This window comes from Benincasa hispida, chromosome 9, assembly GCF_009727055.1.
Source record: "Benincasa hispida cultivar B227 chromosome 9, ASM972705v1, whole genome shotgun sequence".
NCBI classification, from domain to species: domain Eukaryota; kingdom Viridiplantae; phylum Streptophyta; class Magnoliopsida; order Cucurbitales; family Cucurbitaceae; genus Benincasa; species Benincasa hispida.
In genome coordinates this window covers 87,347,690-87,367,763 of record NC_052357.1, presented here as the reverse complement: position 1 = coordinate 87,367,763, position 20,074 = coordinate 87,347,690, and the positions used below count along the sequence as shown (strand labels likewise).

The 20,074-nt window shown below is 36.4% G+C and overlaps 2 protein-coding genes across 14 annotated transcripts; one reads left to right on the top strand and one right to left on the bottom strand.

Moving 5' to 3' along the window:
- The first annotated feature begins 7,337 nt into the window (after positions 1 to 7,337).
- On the top strand, positions 7,338 to 10,349 carry LOC120085771 (histone-lysine N-methyltransferase SETD2). 2 transcript variants are annotated; one of them, XM_039041953.1, is made up of 4 exons: positions 7,338 to 7,682; positions 8,136 to 9,411; positions 9,535 to 9,839; positions 9,944 to 10,349. In XM_039041953.1, exons 1-4 carry the CDS (start codon positions 7,626 to 7,628, stop codon positions 10,007 to 10,009), a joined length of 1,704 nt encoding a protein of 567 aa, XP_038897881.1. In that variant the 5' UTR covers positions 7,338 to 7,625; the 3' UTR covers positions 10,010 to 10,349. The 2 variants fall into 2 exon arrangements, with proteins under 2 accessions (XP_038897881.1, XP_038897880.1); XM_039041952.1 differs by having other exon boundaries at positions 7,340 to 7,682; positions 8,136 to 9,839.
- Positions 10,350 to 13,227: 2,878 nt separating this feature from the next.
- On the bottom strand, positions 13,228 to 19,323 carry LOC120086083 (ribosomal protein L11 methyltransferase). Of its 12 annotated transcripts, none has more exons than XR_005484145.1 (9): positions 18,507 to 19,316; positions 18,146 to 18,229; positions 17,379 to 17,519; positions 16,686 to 16,751; positions 15,787 to 15,954; positions 14,462 to 14,749; positions 13,968 to 14,172; positions 13,764 to 13,876; positions 13,228 to 13,666 (listed from the first exon to the last, which is right to left on the bottom strand). XR_005484145.1 is itself a non-coding variant. In XM_039042519.1 (8 exons), exons 1-8 carry the CDS (start codon positions 18,741 to 18,743, stop codon positions 14,157 to 14,159), a joined length of 897 nt encoding a protein of 298 aa, XP_038898447.1. In that variant the 5' UTR covers positions 18,744 to 19,323; the 3' UTR covers positions 13,228 to 14,156. The 12 variants fall into 12 exon arrangements, 2 of the variants coding, with proteins under 2 accessions (XP_038898447.1, XP_038898446.1); XR_005484150.1 differs by having other exon boundaries at positions 13,228 to 13,599; XR_005484152.1 differs by having other exon boundaries at positions 13,228 to 13,566.
- Between the last annotated feature and the right edge of the window lie 751 nt (positions 19,324 to 20,074).

Here is a 20,074-nt window from a genome sequence, read left to right as displayed (position 1 = left end):
TGGTTCAAATCTTGTACGGACTAATATGTTACCTTTTTCATATTCCTTTTATTGATATATTTGTACAGGCTGTTTACTGTGGTGGTAATATTATAATATTATCATTGTTTTTCCACTGCTATTTTTGTTATTTCATCGTGTATATAAATTTGCAGCCGCACACTTGGAGAAAGATTGATGGCTGTATAATTTTAATAGAACATTACAAATATATCCATTAAAAACAATGGTAAATGTAGTTTATGAATATGTTGGAATCGTTAATGTACAATATATGCTCATGTTAGCAGGTAACTATAGTCAATTAATGTTTAGGTTAATTATTCAATTTATGATTGTCATAAATTAGTATGTGGATCAATAGTTAACTAATAACTCATTAGATAGCATAAATATTCATAAAAGTATCTAATAGGTTATTGAACTCTAAATTTGGTCCACATACTAATTTAATCTTAGATTAGTATGTGGACTATTCGAGTTATCCCTTTTCCATCTTAACAAGTCTCTGAATTTTTTATTTTGTATTAATAAGTCATTCTTATATTTGATATTTTTTCTCCTTTTTTCCCTTAAGAAGCCACTCTAAACCTTTTATCCATTCTCATTAATGGTTGTCCTATGGCCATGATTTCTCCTACTCGAGGTCTTCGCTAAGGTGATCCTTTGTCTTCTTTATCTTTTCCTTTTTTGTACGGAAGGCTTATCAATTAAATTCAGTTTACTATGGTAAGATGATAATTGACTGGTATGTAATTCAGTTTACTATGGTAAGATGATAATTGACTGGTATGTAATTCAGTTTACTATGGTAAGACAATAATTGACTGGCATGTATCTGGTGAGAACTTATCTTCCTATTAGTCATCTTATTCTTTGCGGATGACAGTCTTATTTTTAAAGCGTCTGGTTAAGATTTTTTTGCTTTCTAACAGATTCTTAATGTTTATGAGAAAGTGTCTGGACAAAGCGTGAACTTCAACAAATCGTGCATGGTTCTCTCCTAATGTTCAGTCTGATAGTCATATTTTTTTATAGCAAATTCTTGAGGTTAGTGCAATGAAATCTCCTGGTATCTATCATGGGATGCCGTTAACCTTCTCCGGTTGTAAAATCTCAGGATTTTTGGTATACAAAGAACAAATTTGGAAATCTGCACAACGTTGGAAAGACAGTTAATTAAGAGTGTGGTTCATGCAATTCCTACGTTTGTGATGGGTTGTTTTAGATTGCCTAATAGGTTTTTGCAATGACATAATACATTTGAGTGCAAAATTCTAGTGGGAGTCTACGCAGGCGAAAGGTAAGATGCATTCGTTGACTTGGAATAAACTGTCTTCCTAAAGAGGTGGGTGGATTGAGTTTTAGGAACTTGGAGGTTTTCAACCAAGTTCTCTTAGCTAAACAAACTTGGCGTTTTGTAAACAATCCTTGCTCCTCCTTGGTTGCTAAGGTGTTACAAGGGAGAGATTGTTTTCTTCTAATCTTTTGCTAGCAGATTTTTTCTTTCTTCCAATCTTTTGCACGCTAAGGTTCCTCGAAATTGTTTGTTTCTTGGAAAGGTTTTGTTTTGGGTATTAATTTGTTGAAATTAGGACCCTGCAGGAGCAATGGTAATGGAGTATCAACGCATGTGTTTAGTGATCCATGGATTCCAAGGCTTTCTACTTTTCGTCCTATTACACCGAATTCTGGTGTTGTAGATCTCATGGTGTCTGATTTTATAATCACGAAAAGATAGAGAGAGATGGGTAAGCTTGAGCAGTCCCCTCATCTATTTACTGTGAGGTTATTCTTGATATCCCGCTTAGCCAAACTGTTCCTGAGGATGAGCCAGTACTCAGTTGAGAGTGGTTATAAGGCTGTTATGTTGCTTTACAAACATTCCTCTACCTCTAGTGAGGATGTTTAGGTTCGATGGTGGAAACGTTTATGGAGCTCAAAAATTCCTTCGAAGGTACAACATTTTGTTTGGAAAGCTGCTCGAAATTTGCTTGCCTACATGTTTTAATCTTTATAGTAGGCACATTGAGATTCAACCTTACTATATGGTGTGTGGATGTTCCATGAAAACAAGAGGATGCTTTATTTGGTTGGTACTGAACCCAACAAATTTGGTCTACCATTCTTCTTGATTGGAAACATTTAAATATCGATTCTTTTGGTTGTTTTCAATGGGTCGAGTTGTTTATGTCCCTTCCCCAATCTGATTTTGTTGTAGCTTGTATTGGGGCTCGAGTCATTTGGGAAAATCGTAATAAGATTTGGTTCCATTGGTATCGGTTCGAAGTGATTAGATTATTGAGCATGTTCACAATTATCAGGGATATTCCTCTTATGTGGTGTAGGGCAAGATGGGTATGAGTTTTTATAGTCCCTACCATCCTGGTTGCTTTGTTCTTTATGTCGATGCTTCTTATCGAGAGAGTCTCAATTCCACTAGTTTTGGATCTGTGGTGATGGATGATACAGGTTCTGTTCGAGCTGTGTCGCATGGTTTTAGAACCATTATTTGACTCCCTATTTGTGCTGAGGCAGTTGCTATTTTGGAAGGTCTTAAATTGGTTGCGAACCTAGGAATCAATTACTTAACTATCTGTTTTAATTCAATCATGTCGATCAATATGATCAATAAGGATGAGTTCCTTTGATGGAAGTTTCTACATTCTTAGTTGATATCATGGCTTAAGTGACTCAATTTCAAGAAGTCTACTTCATACATATTGTTCCTGAATTGAATAAGAGTGCTCATACTCTTGCTCATCAAAGTTCATGTAAAATTTCATTTGTTTCGCTTTTTTATTGTTATCTAGTTGTAAAATGGATTGGCTTAAATTTCAAGCTCATATGACTTCTTTTGTTTAATGTTAAGTTCCTCTATTTCTTTTAAAAAAAGAAAAAAGAAAAAAGAAAAAGATCATTTTAAGATTTAAAAAAAACACTTTTGGTATTTGTACATTCATTAAAATGACAAGTTAATCCATAAACTTTAATATCTAGGAATTTAGTACATGTTTCTAACAATTTAACTTCTAAAAGCACATAACATTTCAGTTTAATATTTTTCTATTAGGATTTGATAAAGTTTCATAGATTCGTAGATTAACAAACTTGCTGGGAGATACCCTAATCAAATATACTCAAATAAATGAAGCAAAATTTCTTTAGGTCAAAAGTAAAACATAATTTTGGTGTCGGCACTTTAGTGCATTTAACCTTTGAACAACTATTAAAGTGAGCTTAGTTTAACGATAATTGATATGATTTTCCTTTCTAGAGATTGAAGATTCAATCTTCATTATAATTTTTTATTCAAAAGAGAAAAAAAGAAAGAAATACGGAGACAACTTGATTAATAAAGGTGTTATACCCTTTTCCATCAAATTTGATATTCACGTTTTGACTTGCATATTGTTAAACCAAACAGGAAAAAAATAATAATAAAAGAAGCTTTTGGCACCCTGGACTTTACAAACAATTTAATTTAATGAATCTTATTTTGTGTTAATCCAGTTTATATGCTTTAAAAATTGTAATAATTTAGTCATTCAATTTTAATATGTAATAATTTAGTACATACGTATATCAAATTTTGTAATGATTTAGTCCGTAAAAAAATACTATTAAAATCCAATAGAATTTATTACTCAATTAATTAAGGACCAAACGTGTTTATAAAACTACACAAGATTTTTACGAAAATTAAAAAAAAAAAGATACACAATAGAATAAAAGTAATATGTTCATCTACTGTCGCTCTCTCTATGGTTTTACCACTGCTGTCGCCTTTACGGGTTGGTGTGGTTGACCTTCGTGGGTTGTCGCTTCAGACAACGTCGGTCGTCTTCGTCGGGGGGGCTTTCGTCGGTCGTCTTCTACGGGTTCGCGACTGGTGACATCCGTTTGTTCTACATTCCGTCGGTCGACTGGGTTCTTAGATTCAAAGTCGCGTCCGTTCATTCGCTGGTTCACCACCGTGTTTCGTCCGTTGTGTTTACGACTGAGGTTCTTGGATTCGTTCGTTGGGTTCTATGGGTTTCGTTCGCGACTGAGGTGACGATTTCGTTCTACGATTTCGCTAAGTTCTATGTGTTCGTCGAGTTTCGTTCTACGGGTTTCGGTTTAAGCAGCTGATTTGTTGGTAGACGGTGACGATTTTAGATATGGGGTGTTGACAGGTGACGGAGAGGTGTACTGTTGGTACGTTTCCAGCCGCGGCTTTGATCTGAGGTTCAGGCATTGATAGATTTGAGGTATTGAGGTGTGGGTTTAACCATGGTGAAAGCTGGTGACGATAGTGCGTAAGCGGTCGCCTTTAAGACCGAAGGAGAATAATGGAGGTCGAGTTGCTCGTCAATCCTTTCATCTGCTTAGATCGGAGATCAGTTTGGGATAGGGTGCTCATTCTTCGGAGGTGAAGGATTTTGGGTTGTCTGATGGTCGTTCTGAGGAAGGTGAAGGGTCTGGTATGAGGAGTGTTGGGTTGAAGAAGCCTCTGTCGTCTGACCTAGAACTGGAAGAAAATCAGGTTGTGAGGGATGAACGGGTGAGCTGGGTATTGGGTTAGTTGATGGGCAGGAAATGAAGAGTGTGTCTGGGAGCCTTGAGGGTGTTGGGGCCCGGATGAAAACCGGGTTGTGAGAGGTGTTGAGTTGGGCCTTGAGGGAGCTGGGATGAGTGGGTCTATTAGGAGTGGGCTGAGACTGAGTGAAGGGAGTGGACTGGTGTAGGGGGAGCTGGGGAAAGGGTCGAAAGGCGTGGGTGCTTTGGTCGGTGGGTCGGAGTTGGGAGGTTCGGGAGGGCAGAAGTCAGGCAGTGAGGAGGTTTCACGGGCTGAGATTTGTGGAAATGAGGGTCGTTCGGTGGACACACAGGTTCTTCGTGAGTGGGAGGAGTCGGTTCCCAAAATCGGTTTAGCTAGGGGGTTTGGTTCAAAGTCGGACCGGTTAGAGGAGGGGTGTGGTTCTGGTGGTTCTGGATCTGACGTGAAAGGGGGAAATTCGTGGGCGGCCCTTTTTGAGTCTAAGTTGAGGGGTAATTTAGAGTTCATTCCCCTATTGGTTGAAAATGATAAAGTTATTGTTGAACCTTGTGAGAGATTATTGATGAGGGTGTCTGTTTGTGGAAGAAATCTCTGGTTAGTCAGTTTGTGGATGCCAAACTCCCGTATTATGTTATTTGTTGACTTATTCAGAGAATTTGGGGATGTGTAGAGATGCCAACTATTACCTTGTTGGAGAACGGTTTGATTATCTTTAAATTTCAGAAGGTAGAGTCACAAGATTGGGTGTTGGAGAATGATCCGTGGTACTTGGGTGGCAAACCTATCTTATTACGATAATGGTCCCTAGGTATTGTTCCTGAAACCTTTGTTTTTTATTCTGTTCCTATCTGGATTAAACTGGAGCGTGTTCCCCTAGAGTTGTGGACGGATAGAGGTTTAGCAGTGTTAGCTAGTGTCGTGGGTAAACCTATCTCTTTTGATGTTGCAATAAGAGAGCGGCTGCGGTTATCGTATGCAAGTGTTTGTGTTCAGGTGGATGGTGATTCATTAATGCCCCATTCAGTCACTGTTAGAATGTGGGGTCAGTAGTTATTATTCTAGTAGTGTATGAGTGGTAACCTCGTAGGTGTACGTGTTGTGGTTCATTTAGGCATACTGAGGCTACGTGTGAGAAACAAGGTGTGGAAAAGGGTCGGGAGTTTTGTATTGTGGCAGTCAATGAGGGATGTTTGGGGGAGAATAGGGGAATTGAGAGTGTGAGGAAGGGGCAGGACTTGGGTATTGGTGTGAGGGGAGTTAGCCCAGTGGATGAGAATAAGGTCGCGTGGAGGGTTGACGAGTTTACTATGGCTAGTCGTCATAGGCGTGATAGAGGAGGTGTAGGGTATAGGGGTGGCAGTGAGTCACCGGGTTCAGCTCCTTTGAGGAGCAGAGTAGTTTATGGGTTCCTTGGAATTACGGGGTTTGTAAAGCATGTTGATGATCGTAATCAGTTTGATGTTTTGTAGACTCGTTGGCATTGGCACTAGTGCAGGCAGATCTTGATCCGTTATCTGTTATGGATGGGATGTACGGGAGTTCGGGCAAAGGCCCAGTGGGAGGTGGTAGGTGTGATTTCTTGCAAGGTTCATGATTTGGTGTTCCTGGAATGTTAGGGGGTTGAATGCTGTCTCTTATACACATCTAGATGTGTATAAGAGACAGGTTTTGGGTGGTGGCAGACTTTCTGGCTTCCTCCTCTGTTACTTTTTGCTGTTTGCTTGAGACGAGGGTTCGTCGCGAGAATTTTGGTATGGTGATGGGTAGGTTTGGTGATGCTTGGAGTTGTGTGTGTAGCTATAGTGTGCGGGGAGTTTGGAGGATCTGAGTGATGTGGCGGAAGAGTGAGTTTAGTTTAACGGATAATTGATATGATATTCCTTTTTAGAGATTGAAGATTTGATCCTCATTCATGTAATTTTTGTATTCAAAAGAGAGAGAAAAAAAAAAAAAAATACAGAGATAACTTGATTAATGAAGGTGTTATACCCTTTGCCATCAAATTTGATATTCACGTTTTGACTTGCATATTATTGAACCAAACGGGGAAAAAAAAAGTTAAAAAGAAGCTTTTGGCACCCTGGACTTTACAAACAATTTAATTTAATGAATCTTATTTCGTGTTAATTTAGTATATATGCTTTAAAATTTGTAATAATTTAGTCATTCAATTTTAATATGTAACAACTTAGTACATTTGTATATCAAATTTTGTAATGATTTACTCCGTAAAAAAATACTATTAAAATCTAATAGAATTTATTACTCAATTGATTAAGGACCATATGTGTTTATAAAACTACACGGGATTTTGTAATAAAAATTGACACTTATTTTTTATGAGAGGGGTTAAAGTGTGATAACTTTTGAAGCACAACTAAATTATTATATATTAAAATCTCGAATTAAATTGTTACAAATTTAAAGATACAATGTCTAAATCATCTCGAATGGACAAAAATATTACTTTCACGGTGAAGGTATAGTATGTAAAAAGAGGTGGAAGAATCGAACCTCTAACCTCATTGATAGTACAAGCTTGGTGCTAGTTGAACTATGTTTATATTAGTATTTAAGAGGGGATATCCATGTTTTAGAGGAAGTGAGTATATAGGCTAATGTAGATATGGTGGTGTAGAATGTTTTGAGATTATTATAAGTACTATTTCTCGAGAAAGATGATAGTTAATTTGTCAAAGATTATGAGTATTTATATAAAAAGATTAAATACCTATTTTTGATAAGTAGTGTGACCTATAGCAAAAGAAAATATAAAACATGAGCGGTTTAGTGACCAAAGAGTGAAAGTACAAAAGTTTGGGTACCCAAATAGAAAATTTTTTAGACAAATTGTGAAGAACATGAACACGGGTAGGCATCGAAGATAGAACAGACCTTTAGCGATGAGATCCTCCCGAAAAGCAGAGCAAACCCTGCATTAACCTCCAATTCCTTCACTCAATTTCAGTTTCTCAAACCTAATTCCCACTTTCGAAATCGATTCTTCTTTTGCATTCGATTTTGCCCTTTTCTTTTCATCTGTTTTTCTCTGTCTGGCGTGGATTTTGCAGGTTAAATCCAGATGGGAAAAGCCTCTTCTTCTCGCAAGAAGGAGCGTTCCAAGACTTCTTCATCCCAGGTACTTTCTTTTACCTCTCTCTCTCTCTCGCTGAATGTTTTCTTTTTCTTGATATCTCAATTGGGTTTTGGCTTTATTTGATTTCTCCCTTCTCTTGTTGGATGTTCTGTTTGGTTGTTGTGTAAAGTTCGTAGTTTAGGCTGTAATTTGGCATGGATTTGACGAATATCTCTGGGCAACCTTCTGTTAGTCGATTTATATGCTTCAATTTTAAGTTTGGGTGGAGGAGTTTCTTCTTCGTCTGTCTTTCACTTTCTTAGTAATTATTTTTTTCTCTCTCTCGGTTGGCAACTGGAAAATGTAATATTCGTATGTGGTTGCGGGTAAAATATGGATGTTTTCTCCCTCTTTTCCCCCTTTTACCTCATATAAGTTTGTTTTGATGCCGATGCGAATTTCTTTTGCATCCATTTTTTGTTGTGTTGTTTTATTTTTTTGGGTTGAACCATGAAGAGAAGTAGGAGAAAGAGTAAAAGTAGTAAGAAATTGAAGTCCAAGAAGCTGCGGTATCGCCATGATTCTCCCTCTTGCTCTGACACTGATTTTGAAAGTTCAACTTCAGTGTCTTCTAGCTCGGAGGATGACAAAAGAGTGAGAAGATCTCGATCCAAGACGCGAAAGAATGCGAAGCCTAGTAAAAAGAGATCCAAAAGGCAATCTCATGATCGTCAAAGTAGGGAACGCTCTCCTCATCCCAGAAAGAGGAAGCATTCAAAAAGAAACGACCATTGTGAGGCGAAGAAGGCAACCAAAAAGAAGCGTAGAAGAGATGCGAGTGTTGGTGCCTATAGTGACTCTTCGAGTTGCTCAACTTGTGGAAATGGGAGTACAACCAGCAATGAGAGTGAAGTTGTTAGGCGTAGGGGCAGGTCTGGAAAGAGGAAAGGAAATATGGGAAAGACTGAAAGAGGTAGATACAGGTCGAAGAGTCGTTCACCATGCTCTTTATCTAGTAAAGATAGTGATTATCAGAATGAAGTTGATGATGACAGTTATGTTAGAAACAACTTTAGACGACTAAGATCCATAATTGTTATAGCAGGGGAGGAAAATAAATTAAAGACGTTTGCTGGGAATGAACAACAAGAAGGGGCCACACATCAGCCTAATGATGTAGATGACCACCCTTCTCTTGGAGACATGGATAGTAAGGATGCGACGAGTAAAAGAGAATTAGATTACGTTATATCAAAAGAGGTGCCAGTGGTAGAAAAGAAAAAGGAAGTGGATGTACCTAACAATAGGAACTCTATGGTTGTAAAGGATGATGGAGTTCAAAATGAAGGAAGCAACAAAAACCTTGGAGGAGTTACTAATGATCATTCTTTAGATGAAAGGAAGAATGGATGTTCTGGAAAGACTGACAGCGTAAATGGTATTGATTTAGAGTCAATTTTAAGGCAGAGGGCTTTGGAGAACCTTAGAAAGTTCAAAGGGGCTCCCCCAAGGAATGTGGAAACTATTGCTAATTGCAAAGTTGACCATAATAATGATGCAAAACAATTGTCTTCTCCTGTCTCTAAGTCAGTTCATGTGACATCTCCTAGGGATGATGCCGAGATAAATAGTAAAGGGTTTTCTAGACAGGGTGGAGGGAATGCGGTAAATTCAATGATAGTTAAGGAGAATGGTGTTAAATCTACAGATGCAATAGATTCATCAGTCCCATCTATGCACGATCCTGTCTATTCTTCGCAGAATCTGGGTAAAATTTCCAATGGAAGCAATGGTATGAATGAACTGAAGCAGAATATTTCTTCATTAGACCAGGAGGTTATAAATGATAATATTTGCCAGAAGGCAGATGCAGATATTTGTTCTACAACTAACAGAAGCAATTTGGTTATTGCAGCTTTGAGGCCTGAGTCAAAAGTTGATTCTCTTATAAAGCAGGCACCTGCGGCTCAGGAATCTATCCAAACAAAGCCATCCATATCTGACATTGGTGTAGACGAGACTGCTCAAACTCAGACCCAAATGAGGAATAATGACGATCAAAATATTCGTAATGGTTTAGATTCTTCAGCTCACAAGCCTTCTTCCCTTAATTCTATTTCAGGAGAGAATAGCTTGAGTACGTCCAGACACGAGAGTGGAGACAGCTCACAGTTTGAACAGAAAACCATGTCTGTTATGCGGGGTGGTGAAATGGTGCAGGTGAGGATATTGACTACCGACTAAATTTATATGTTCAGCATCAAGTATAATGATGCTAGTTTATTAAGAACTTCTTAGCATGGATATGCAATTATTCATTTCAGGTGAACTACAAGGTCTACATCCCGAAGAGAGCTCCTGCTTTGACTAGGAGGCAACTCAAGCGGTAACGTAAGAGATCCCTGATTTTGCAGCCATGTAGGAAGATCCAGTTGCTTGCCATTGAAAAGATTGTAAAATTTTGGAAGTGATTGATCACTCACTTTCTATGCCAAGGATCTACATGCCTTAAAATATGAACAATAATTAGTGCAGTCAATTGTTAATATTTGTGTCCTTTAACATTTCCATCACAATGATCAAAATGACTTGTTGATCAAACGGAATCCCCTCGTGAGTTTTGATTGTGATGCCAAAGCCTGGTATAGGTTTGTTATGATCATAATTATTTTCACACTCTATTCTAACATGTTATTATGAATAAACAAAACCCTCTAGGTGGTGACTCCAGTATTAGTGCGAATTATCGAGTTTGGTTCCCGAGCCTTTCTTCTTGCTGTCTTCTAGAATTCGCATTGATGCTCTGGGAACTAATTGATTATATAACTATTTGACTCCAACTTCTAAATAACATTCAGAGGATATTTGGCCCTTGGTTCAAAATTTTAATAAGCTCGAGGTTGGAAATGTTGTGAAAATGACGATTTGTCAAAATATATCCTCGAAACTAGGGTCTTTGTAATGGTGTTTAATTTATAAATTTATGATTTGTATTAATAGATGGAATAAGTTGACGAGTTTTTGTTGAATGAGAAATTTCGGCAACTAAATTTCGTCACATCATTAGAAAAAATTAAAAATTGGATCGAACCGAGTAATTAAAGTAGTTCGAGTCTAACCCACTTCAAGTTTATGGTGATTGAGCTCAAGTTCAATATTTTAGTCCAACAACAAAAGGGCCTATGCTAATTTGGGCTCAATAAAATAATTAGACCAAAGTCCATGTAAGGTCCCTGGGAAACCTCTATAAATAGAGGCTCCATATCTTCATTTGGCGGTGGGGGATTGGAAGAATTGAAGGTCAAGGGCTCAAATTCTACATTCTTGAAACCAACGCTCTCAAGTGCTGAAGACTGAAACTTTTCTCAAGTTTCTCTCAAATTCTGAAGAATTGAAGATCTAAACTATTTGAAACTTCAAAGATTAGAAGATTATTAACAAATTAATTGTATCTTCACAACCTACAAGCTAAAGATTTAATCTCCTCAAACTTAAGAAAAGGTTCACAAGCCAATCAACAAGTCTAAAGGTTGCTCCAAGAAAATCAACAAAAAGGTCGATCCTCTAAAAAGATCAAAGCGGTTCATAAGCCAATCAACAAAAATGTCGATCCTCTAAAAAGATCAAAGCCTAAAGGTTGATCGTCTAAAAAGATCAACAAGCTTAATATTAGAGTTTATTTTTTGAGAGAAAGCATCATGCAATAGAGATTATACTCACTATACTGAAATTAATACAAATACAAGATTCAAATTCCACAAATTAAATTTCTCAGGAAATTAATACAAATACAAAGATCATTCGCTTCATCTCTCAAAGTCTGGCGTGACTAGTTTCATCTCTCAAAGTTTGGACGTGACTCGCTTCATCTCCATAGTCTGGCATGGCTCACTTCATCCCCTTAGTTTGACTTTTTATTTTTTCTATTTTTTAAAGTTTTTAATTCATCCATCTAAGATGATGGAAATTAGGGGTTTTCCTTCGTTTTTTAATTTCTTTTTATTTTTCTTTTCTTCTTTTTCTTTTCTTTTTTTCACCTTTTTTTTTTTCACTTTTTTTATATTTACATTTTTTCCTTTTTCTTCCTTTTTAATTGTATTGTTTTCACCTTTTTTTTCTTTTGTTTTTTTTCTTATTAACTGTTTTTTTTTGTTTCTTTACTTTTTCACACTCTTTTCCTTCCTTTTTTTTTTAAATTTTATTTTTCACCCTTTTTTATTTTAATTAATTTTTTCTTAAAATTCCCTACCATTTTTTTTTACTTTTCCATATATTTTTTTGTCCTTTTCCAATGGGGTCTATTTAAATATAAAAAAATATTTAAAATTATTTACATTTTATAACAAAAAGTTCCAGAAGTACAAAACACTATTGGAACCTTTTGTCATAAAGTATAAATATTTTTTAGATTTTTCTATTTATAAGAATTTCTCTTTTTCAATTTCATTTTTAGCTTTTTTTTCTCTCTCTCTCTTTACTTTTCTTTTCAATTTTCTTTTTTTTAAACACGTATTTTATATCTTTACATAAGATTTTATGAGAAATTTAATTCGTGGAATTTGAATTTTGTATTTGTATGAAATAGTGAGTACAATCTCTAATACATAATTTTTTCATGTTTTATCTCGAAAAGTAAACTCTAATGTTAAGCTTGTTAATCTTTTTGCACGATTGGCCTCTAGACTTGTTGATCTTCTTGGAGCAGCCTTTAGGCTTGTTGATCGATTGTGAACATTTTTTTAAGTTTGAGGAGATTGAATCTTTAGCTTGTAGGTTGTGAAGATACAATTAATTTGTTAAAGTCTTCTAATCTTTGAAGCTTCAAATAGTTTAGATCTTTAGTTCTTTAGAATTTGAGAGCTTCAGTCTTTGAAACTTCAAAAGTTTTAGTCTTCAACAATAGAGAGCTTGAAAGTGTTGGTTTTCAAGAATTGAGAGCTTCAATATTTGGATCTTGGGAGCTTCAGTATTCGGATCTTGGGAGCTTAAATCTTCAGAGCTTTAATATGTCTTCTGACATTTAAAGTTTTAATATGTTTTCTGATGTTTAGAGCTTTGGAAGAGTTGTGTTCAATCTTAGATTCAGAATTTCATATCTTTAGAAAGCTTTCGCCTTCAATTCTTCTAACCCCGCTCTTAAATGAAGAGATGGAACCTCTATTTATAGAGGTTTCTCATAGACCTTACATGGGCTTCGGCTTAATTGCTTTATTGGGCCCAAATTGGGCTTGGACTGTAGTTGGGCTTGGGTCTATTTGTTGTTGGATTGGAATATTGGGCTTCAGCTCAATCTTTAATTTGACCCAAAATTTCACCATGCACTTGAATTGGATTGGGCTTAAGCAACTTTAATTACTAAACCCAATCCAACTTATAATTTTTTCGATGGACTTGGACTTTCATTGATGATAGACAAAATTTAACTGGCCAAAATTTCAACAGTTTCATAAATATTATGCAAGTTTACATAGTTCTTCAATTAAATTACGAACTAAGTATTGTCTTAAAACTTAAAATAGGATAATTAGAACAGCTTACTAGAAACCTCTCCATTGTCAAAAAGTACGTAGAAACTGGACAGCAAGTTTCAAGTCAGGGAAGACTAAACTTAGGTAGGTGGCCTCATACACAATTTTCGTTCGAACATTACTAGTTCAGTTCCAGCAAACGAGCACTGAATAAATTATTTTTACAAACGCCAATTTGAAATACTTGACTACATTAAGTTACAGTTAAAATATGGCCAAGACTAAAAGCACATTTTTCTTATCCTCGTTCACTTATGAATTATGAATATGATCCTCTGGTTGAAGCATGGGAGAGGGGCTGATCTCATTCATAACTTCACATAATATTTCAGCTTTCAAAAGGGCTTAGTTGATTGCAGCATTTGGCACTTAAGTCGTCCTCTTCGAACAACACCTGGTTGTTGCCTGATCCTTGCAGCCTTCCCGAGAGCAAGAGTAAGATAAGAAAATTTCTGCAAACGTTGAAAATTTACTGGAAAAATGTAAAATACTCGACCTGTGCTGGTAACAAGAAAATACCTGAAAGAAAACATCATCTCAAGTAGAATGAGATAGTCAATATGATTTTACCCTCTCAGATTCCATGAAATTGAGGTCAAATGTCTGACAGGCCTACCTTGTTTCATAACTTCCTAAATTCCTAATACAGGTAGGGAAGGAGCGAAGAAGGGACAAGAGATGGATCACCCTTAGTCCATCTTAGACGTAAAATTATGAAAGCTTCTAGCTCTGCCCAACAATAAATGATCCAATTTTATTCATTTCATTAACCTCTCTCCATTGTCAAAGTAGCAAAGTCTGTAGAAATTGCACAACTTACCCGATAATTACTAGATATTCTTCGTTATGATGCTTTAATCAAATTAGTCATTCTTCCGTGAAAGTTATGGAAATAGCTGAGTGAGATTCTATCAGCTGCCAGAAAGCAGCCTTTTCTTTTTGCCACTCACACAGGCCCAATCATCCATAGTTGAGACTGATATGCCTTCCAAGTACTGTGAATATCGTTCTATAATAGCTGGAACCTGTAAATGTACACAAAACAAAATAAAACGTGGCCAAGTCAAACAATGTGTTTCCAATAGGTTATGGTACCCGTTCAGACTGATTTTATATATACATTCAGGCAAAAAATATATATATACCTAGTATCGACTATTAACTGAGCAAATGTTACCCAGTAGAAAAAATATTTTTACATGCATACAGATGGATGGGAGTCATGGGACCCTTGATCAAATTAGGTACTGGATTAGCACTTTACCAAGCTAAAATTTGTATTTTTGACCAATAGATTCTAGTCCTAGAAGATACCTGCTCGGATAGAAGACCGGAGAGAGCAACGACTGCCTCGGGTTTGGCATAAGAGACAACATAATCAGCCAAATCTAGCAGAGGATTTCGAAGTATATTAGCAATGACGATGTCAAAGTTCTCCTTTCCAGAGATATATATTTCACTAAATTTATATTCTGTAATATCACTAGGAACCAGATGAAGTTGCAATTTTTCGGGTTCTATATTGTTCAGAGCAGCATTTTGCTGGGCAGATTCAATAGCGTGCGGGTCTACATCGATTCCAATAGATAAGGCAGCCCCAAACTGCAAATGCAATCGTATATCAAGTTAAATAATGAACATCAATGGCTTAATAATGTGTCACTTCGAGTTGAGGTGTGAACAAAATAGAATCATATCGCATGCAGGGAAATATAATAGGCAGCCCTAATTGTGTACAGAAAATTGTTATATATATGTATATATATCAAGTTTTCATAGAGAGAAATGAAAGGATTTACAAGGTCACACATGAAACAAGGCCACCAACAAAAATAAACATAGACTAATTACAAGAATAGCAAGCTGATAATAACAAAGAGTTTGATTAATGGATGCCTATAAAGATAAGTTAAATCTAACGGACTTTCAAAGCATCCACATCAAACCTTGCATACACTCTACAGAGACTACTATTTCTCACACGCCAAATGTCCCACAAAATGGTGGAAAAACAAGTCTGTCACAAAACTCTCTTTCTCGCAAAAAGGAGGGTTCAAGCTCAATCATGAAAAAATACCCTGTTGTGAGCCATATCCACCCCCAAAGGTTTTGTAAAACTAACTCCAAAGGGGGAAAGCCAATGGACAATCCCGCAGAAGATGGTCTAGGTCCTGTTTCCTGCAAAGCATCGAACATTGTGGCTGCACAAAAAGGAGTCTTTGAAGAGTCTTGAGTTTTCACTCTCTCGTGCAAAACTTGTTAGGCAAAGAATTTCACTAGAAATTTTAATCTTCTAAAGAGGGAAGAACATATTGGTTCCTTGGAGGGAGGAGGGGCACAAATGATATGGAAGAAAGAGCTACAAGGGATTGGAAACCCAAAAACTAGAATCCCTTCTTCCAGGGTCATATGGTTAGAAATGATAGAAGGGAGGCCAACAACATGGAAATTCTGTAGGTACATAGATTTATTCACTAACAATCTTCTTTTAAAAGACTCCAAGCCACCCAGAGCCTATTTTTCCCCATAACAATCATGAAGAGCACCATGTGGTATTGGTGTATGTGTTAAGGATGTTGGATGACAGTCTCAGGCCTCATTGAAGTATGAGCTTGGTGGAAATATTTTGGACATTGTACCTTCAGTGATGCAATTGCAAGAACGCCAGATCCTGTGCCATAGTCCAAGAAATTTTCCCCTCCTTTCACTAAGCTGTGCAGCAGTAGCAGACACAACTTTGTAGTTGGGTGTTCCCCTGTTCCAAATGCCAATCCAGAATATAGAGTAATATTTGTCGCATGGACATCCTGTACAAATAAAGGTGCGATTCTATTAGGAATTTGAGATAGTATCAAAGAATCACAAGTATTTTTCTTATTTCCAATCAAAGTTTAAAGTTAAATTTCTTTGTGAGCCAATGATCAAAGCCTGAAAACTCTCTCCTAAGAGACTGGTTGAACCATCGAAGGATGTAACTAACTGCTAAGTTTACATGCAGTTTCTCAGTGCAGCTCTAAGTGTTCATATAAGTTCTCTATTTATGCCAACATTGATTATGAAGTAAACAAGAGAGCATGATACTCCCTACTATCAGGCCATCAGCTATTCTTCTAATCAAGGAGGGCATAGAATTTGAAGATTTATGAAGTAAGATCGTACATTTTTTTCATATCCGTGAGCGTTCAAGACAGCTCACACGCACCTCAACTAGTCTCAGAAGACTACCCGCTTGACCCTACAACATTTGGGTGTCAAATAAACTTGTAGGAGATATTAGGTAGGTGGTCACTATGGATTAATTTCATTCTCCCTAAGTCTTTTATTAAAGTCATGTCCCTTATTGACCACTAGGTCAATTAATGATGATTAACAAGATGATATTACGTGTACCCTCCCCATCCTTGATATGAACTCAAAACAAAATACAGATGCATTATGATCTGAACTTTCATATTCAAAGCTTCTGCCATTTAAAATTGATAAATATATGGACAGACAAGTACAGAAAGTTTGAAAGAGGATGCTTAGATCATTATACCGGGGGAGTTGTCCACTCGGGCACTATCCAAAGTCCCTCCATAACCTTAACTGGCTGAAATGATTCCTGTAATGCAAGAGAGAAGTTATATTTAAGTAGTAACTAAATTTGGAATGTCGAGCTTATCAACGCATGTAAAAGATGGACCATCTACCTTGAAGAGTGCAGTGTTTTTTAAGGAAAAAGGAGAAAAAAATTCCAAGAGATATTCTGTTTTAGACAGTAGTATTCAATATCTATTTTTCCACCGAAGGCAGTCACATGTGATATGAAATTGGACAGTTGATCAAGTTTCCAATCAAAAACACGATAGCAGGATTACTGAGCAAGCGAAATCAAGCAGGTATGCATCTTACACAAATCTGTTCTTCTCCTTAGAACTCAAGGACACAGATGTACAACCTATAGAACAGATCCTATTCAAGTAAGGTCGTAACAAATCTGTTCTTCTCCTGACCACTAAATAGTTAGAGCAAACTCCTAAGTGTCACAATGATATAAAACTCCCTTTCCTACCCATGGAAAGTCATTGCAGATATGGTCACAATGGCATAACAGCTATAAGGCTCAATCTCATAAGATCAGCAAGTTTAGCCAAATAGCTGAGCTTTGCTCATGGTCTACAATCACGTTACATTCCAGCAATATCCAGTCAATTGTTACCAATAAAAAGAACAGACAGGTAAAAAAAACCTGGGATTTCTTTAACCAATCATCTTGTTCACCAATTGTAACTTCGTATAAAGGTAACTCCTTCAAGCCTACAGAATCAGCCGCATATGAGATGCATTTACTTACATCTTGACCATCAGGGAATATTGTGTCAACATATATCTGCACAAAGCAAATTATCATTACATTTTGACAGTCAGGAACATAGTATCAAGATATTTATCTGCCGACGTAATTTATTTTTAAATTATTCTTTCTACATAACCACTTCCAATTACAAACATAGCATCCTTTTCAGCATCACATGGACAGGAAAAGGGGCAGAGATAGAGATATCCCTGGGACCTGACTGTAACTTTTGTGGGCTTATCTGGAAAGGAATTAAAGAAAGAGCACATAAAGTTATCGCATGAATTATCAACCAAATACAAACAATTCTGTAGAAATTTACTGAATTGAGCCCGGAAATCTTTTCATAACTAGGTGTCACTGAGATATAATGGAACCAGTGATAGAATAAAATTTATTTTACCTAATAGTTATATGAATCACTATAATATGCCTTTTATCTACTTTGAGATCCACTTTTCTATATGTATAACTCTATTTTGTACTAAAACAGGGTTTAGCTCACAGACTTTATTTTAGACCCTTTTTTCCCTTTCTAACACTTTCTATCATTGACAGTAATGAAGATTGCAAAACATTCCAAATCAAGTAACGGGTAGAGATCCATATACCACTCAAAATTTGAGGGGAAAACCCCCCATTAAGGATAAGAACCCCACCTCGTGAGAGCGACCACATGCATCGTCTTCATCAACACTAGTGGAGCTCGCACCAAAATTTAGCAGAGCTTCTGAAAGCAAATCCTGTATATCAGAAAAACAAAGATGTCACAGAATTTCCTCTCTTTAGCTCAAGTTGGGGAAAATTTCATTGCTCCGGTAATCCAGCAAGCTCCCAATTTGTTCTACATTTCCCATGATCTTGTATTGAATCAATGGTTTCGTTTCCTGGTATGTGTTTTCAGTCTAAATTCCTTTCCTATCGTTTCTATGTCTTAGTATTATGTTTTACAGTATGAGTACTCCACCCAAGTTGTAGTTGAACATTTGATGAACTAATAAATTAAAACAAAAAGCTCACCACGATATCTTTGCGGCACCGGATGCGTACAGATAGATACTTTGCAGAGGTGTAATGGGTAGGAGAAGAAGAGAATTGTGTAATAAGTGAAGGGGAAATGAGGAGCTGTCGTCTTATATGGATGGTGGAAGAGAAGGGGGAAGTGAGAACAGGAGAGAAAGGAAATATGGGGATGCGAATGCCTGAGGTGATACAGTGGGAAAAGTTTTTGAGGTATTTTCCGGCGGTGGCTGCCATTGATTTGGTTTTGGTGCTCTGGTTTTTGGAGGTAAAAGATGAACGGCCACTGTCTCAGCCTCACTCGCAACTTGCAAAATTTAATCCTCCGGAGGTTTTGGGTTTTTCGTAAAGATGTAGCCTAAAAGGGTCTACGTTTTGAAAAATTAAAAGTTTTTTTCGGTCTTTTGCTTTCGTCATTACTATTATTTCGGTCGTCTGAGGTTTTGAGTTGGTTGTCCGTGGTTATTATCGTTAATGAGTGTTATATAGTTAATATTTAGGATGGAGATTACTTTTATAAAGTTATAATAGCTTGTGTTTAAAGTGTAGACTATTTTTGTAATGAAAAAGAAAAGAGATGATGAGTGTAAAATAGTAAATATTGTAGTAAATAATAAATACTATAATAAATAGAGTTTTGAAATAATATTTACAGTATTTAATTGTACACACTACAATTCTATTTGGTGTCCCATACATGAAGTGGGCTACAATAACCCACTCTACCAACTAGTTGGTGCCTCGAATAGTCCCTATGAAAAGAACTTGTGGAGGCTTAGCTACAAAATATTCGCTCTAGTTTGATATCGATTCTAGTTGCTCACTCTAACTACTCGATACTCACTTTAATTTCTTGTTTTCTTAAAATTTTGTTATCAAAAATTGGATGAACGAAAATAATATCATATGTTTTGGAAAAATTATTTATGATATCAACAACAAAATCTTAAGAGAAAAAAAAATGAGAGTTAGAGTGAGAATCAAGTAGGTAGAGCAAGTATCAAAGTAACTGTGCCACCATGTGTGCTTTTTAGGATTGTTATGGCAATTTCACCTTGTGATGACATAAATAAAATATTTTTTTAAAAGACAAAACTTAGAGCTTAGCAAATTTTAAAGTTTCAAAAATGGCAAACAAGTTTCAAAGTTATAAAAATAGCAAAACAAATTTATATAATAGAAAATACTAATTAGTAAACGAAAAAACTATCCTAAAACAACAAAAATAAGTACGAATACGAATACAAAGATACACTACTTCAAAACACAACTCGAATACCACAAATACACTCTACCTAAACATTCTAGAACCACAAATACACAATATTCAAACATTCTAAAAACAAAAATTAAAAATCACCCAATATGGTCCTTGATGCTTCCAGTTGTTTATAGAACACATGTATGCGAAGGAAGATGACGACCAGGTGGTGGGGTTCATTAGAAACTTATGGATATCTACGACGATGGACTTCCTCCAAGGTGAGAAAGAGTAAAGTTGATTACACCAGTAAAGTTGTTGCTGGCAAGTGAGTATTTGAAGGAATTGCAACTTCATGCGATGTAAC

What these genes read in the sequence shown, in the direction of transcription:
- LOC120086083 (XM_039042518.1), bottom strand. Translation starts at nt 18,743, where the DNA reads ATGGCAGCCACCGCCGGAAAATACCTCAAAAACTTTTCCCACTGTATC. An exon ending in CATGTGGTCGCTCTCACGAG is followed by an intron (nt 17,520 to 18,145) that starts GTGGGGTTCTTA and finishes TGCTTTGTGCAG; the next exon opens with ATATATGTTGACACAATATT. An exon ending in TTGCAATTGCATCACTGAAG is followed by an intron (nt 14,750 to 15,786) that starts GTACAATGTCCA and finishes TTGCATTTGCAG; the next exon opens with TTTGGGGCTGCCTTATCTAT.
- LOC120085771 (XM_039041952.1), top strand. Translation starts at nt 7,626, where the DNA reads ATGGGAAAAGCCTCTTCTTCTCGCAAGAAGGAGCGTTCCAAGACTTCT. An exon ending in CCAAGACTTCTTCATCCCAG is followed by an intron (nt 7,683 to 8,135) that starts GTACTTTCTTTT and finishes TGAACCATGAAG; the next exon opens with AGAAGTAGGAGAAAGAGTAA. An exon ending in GGGGTGGTGAAATGGTGCAG is followed by an intron (nt 9,840 to 9,943) that starts GTGAGGATATTG and finishes TATTCATTTCAG; the next exon opens with GTGAACTACAAGGTCTACAT.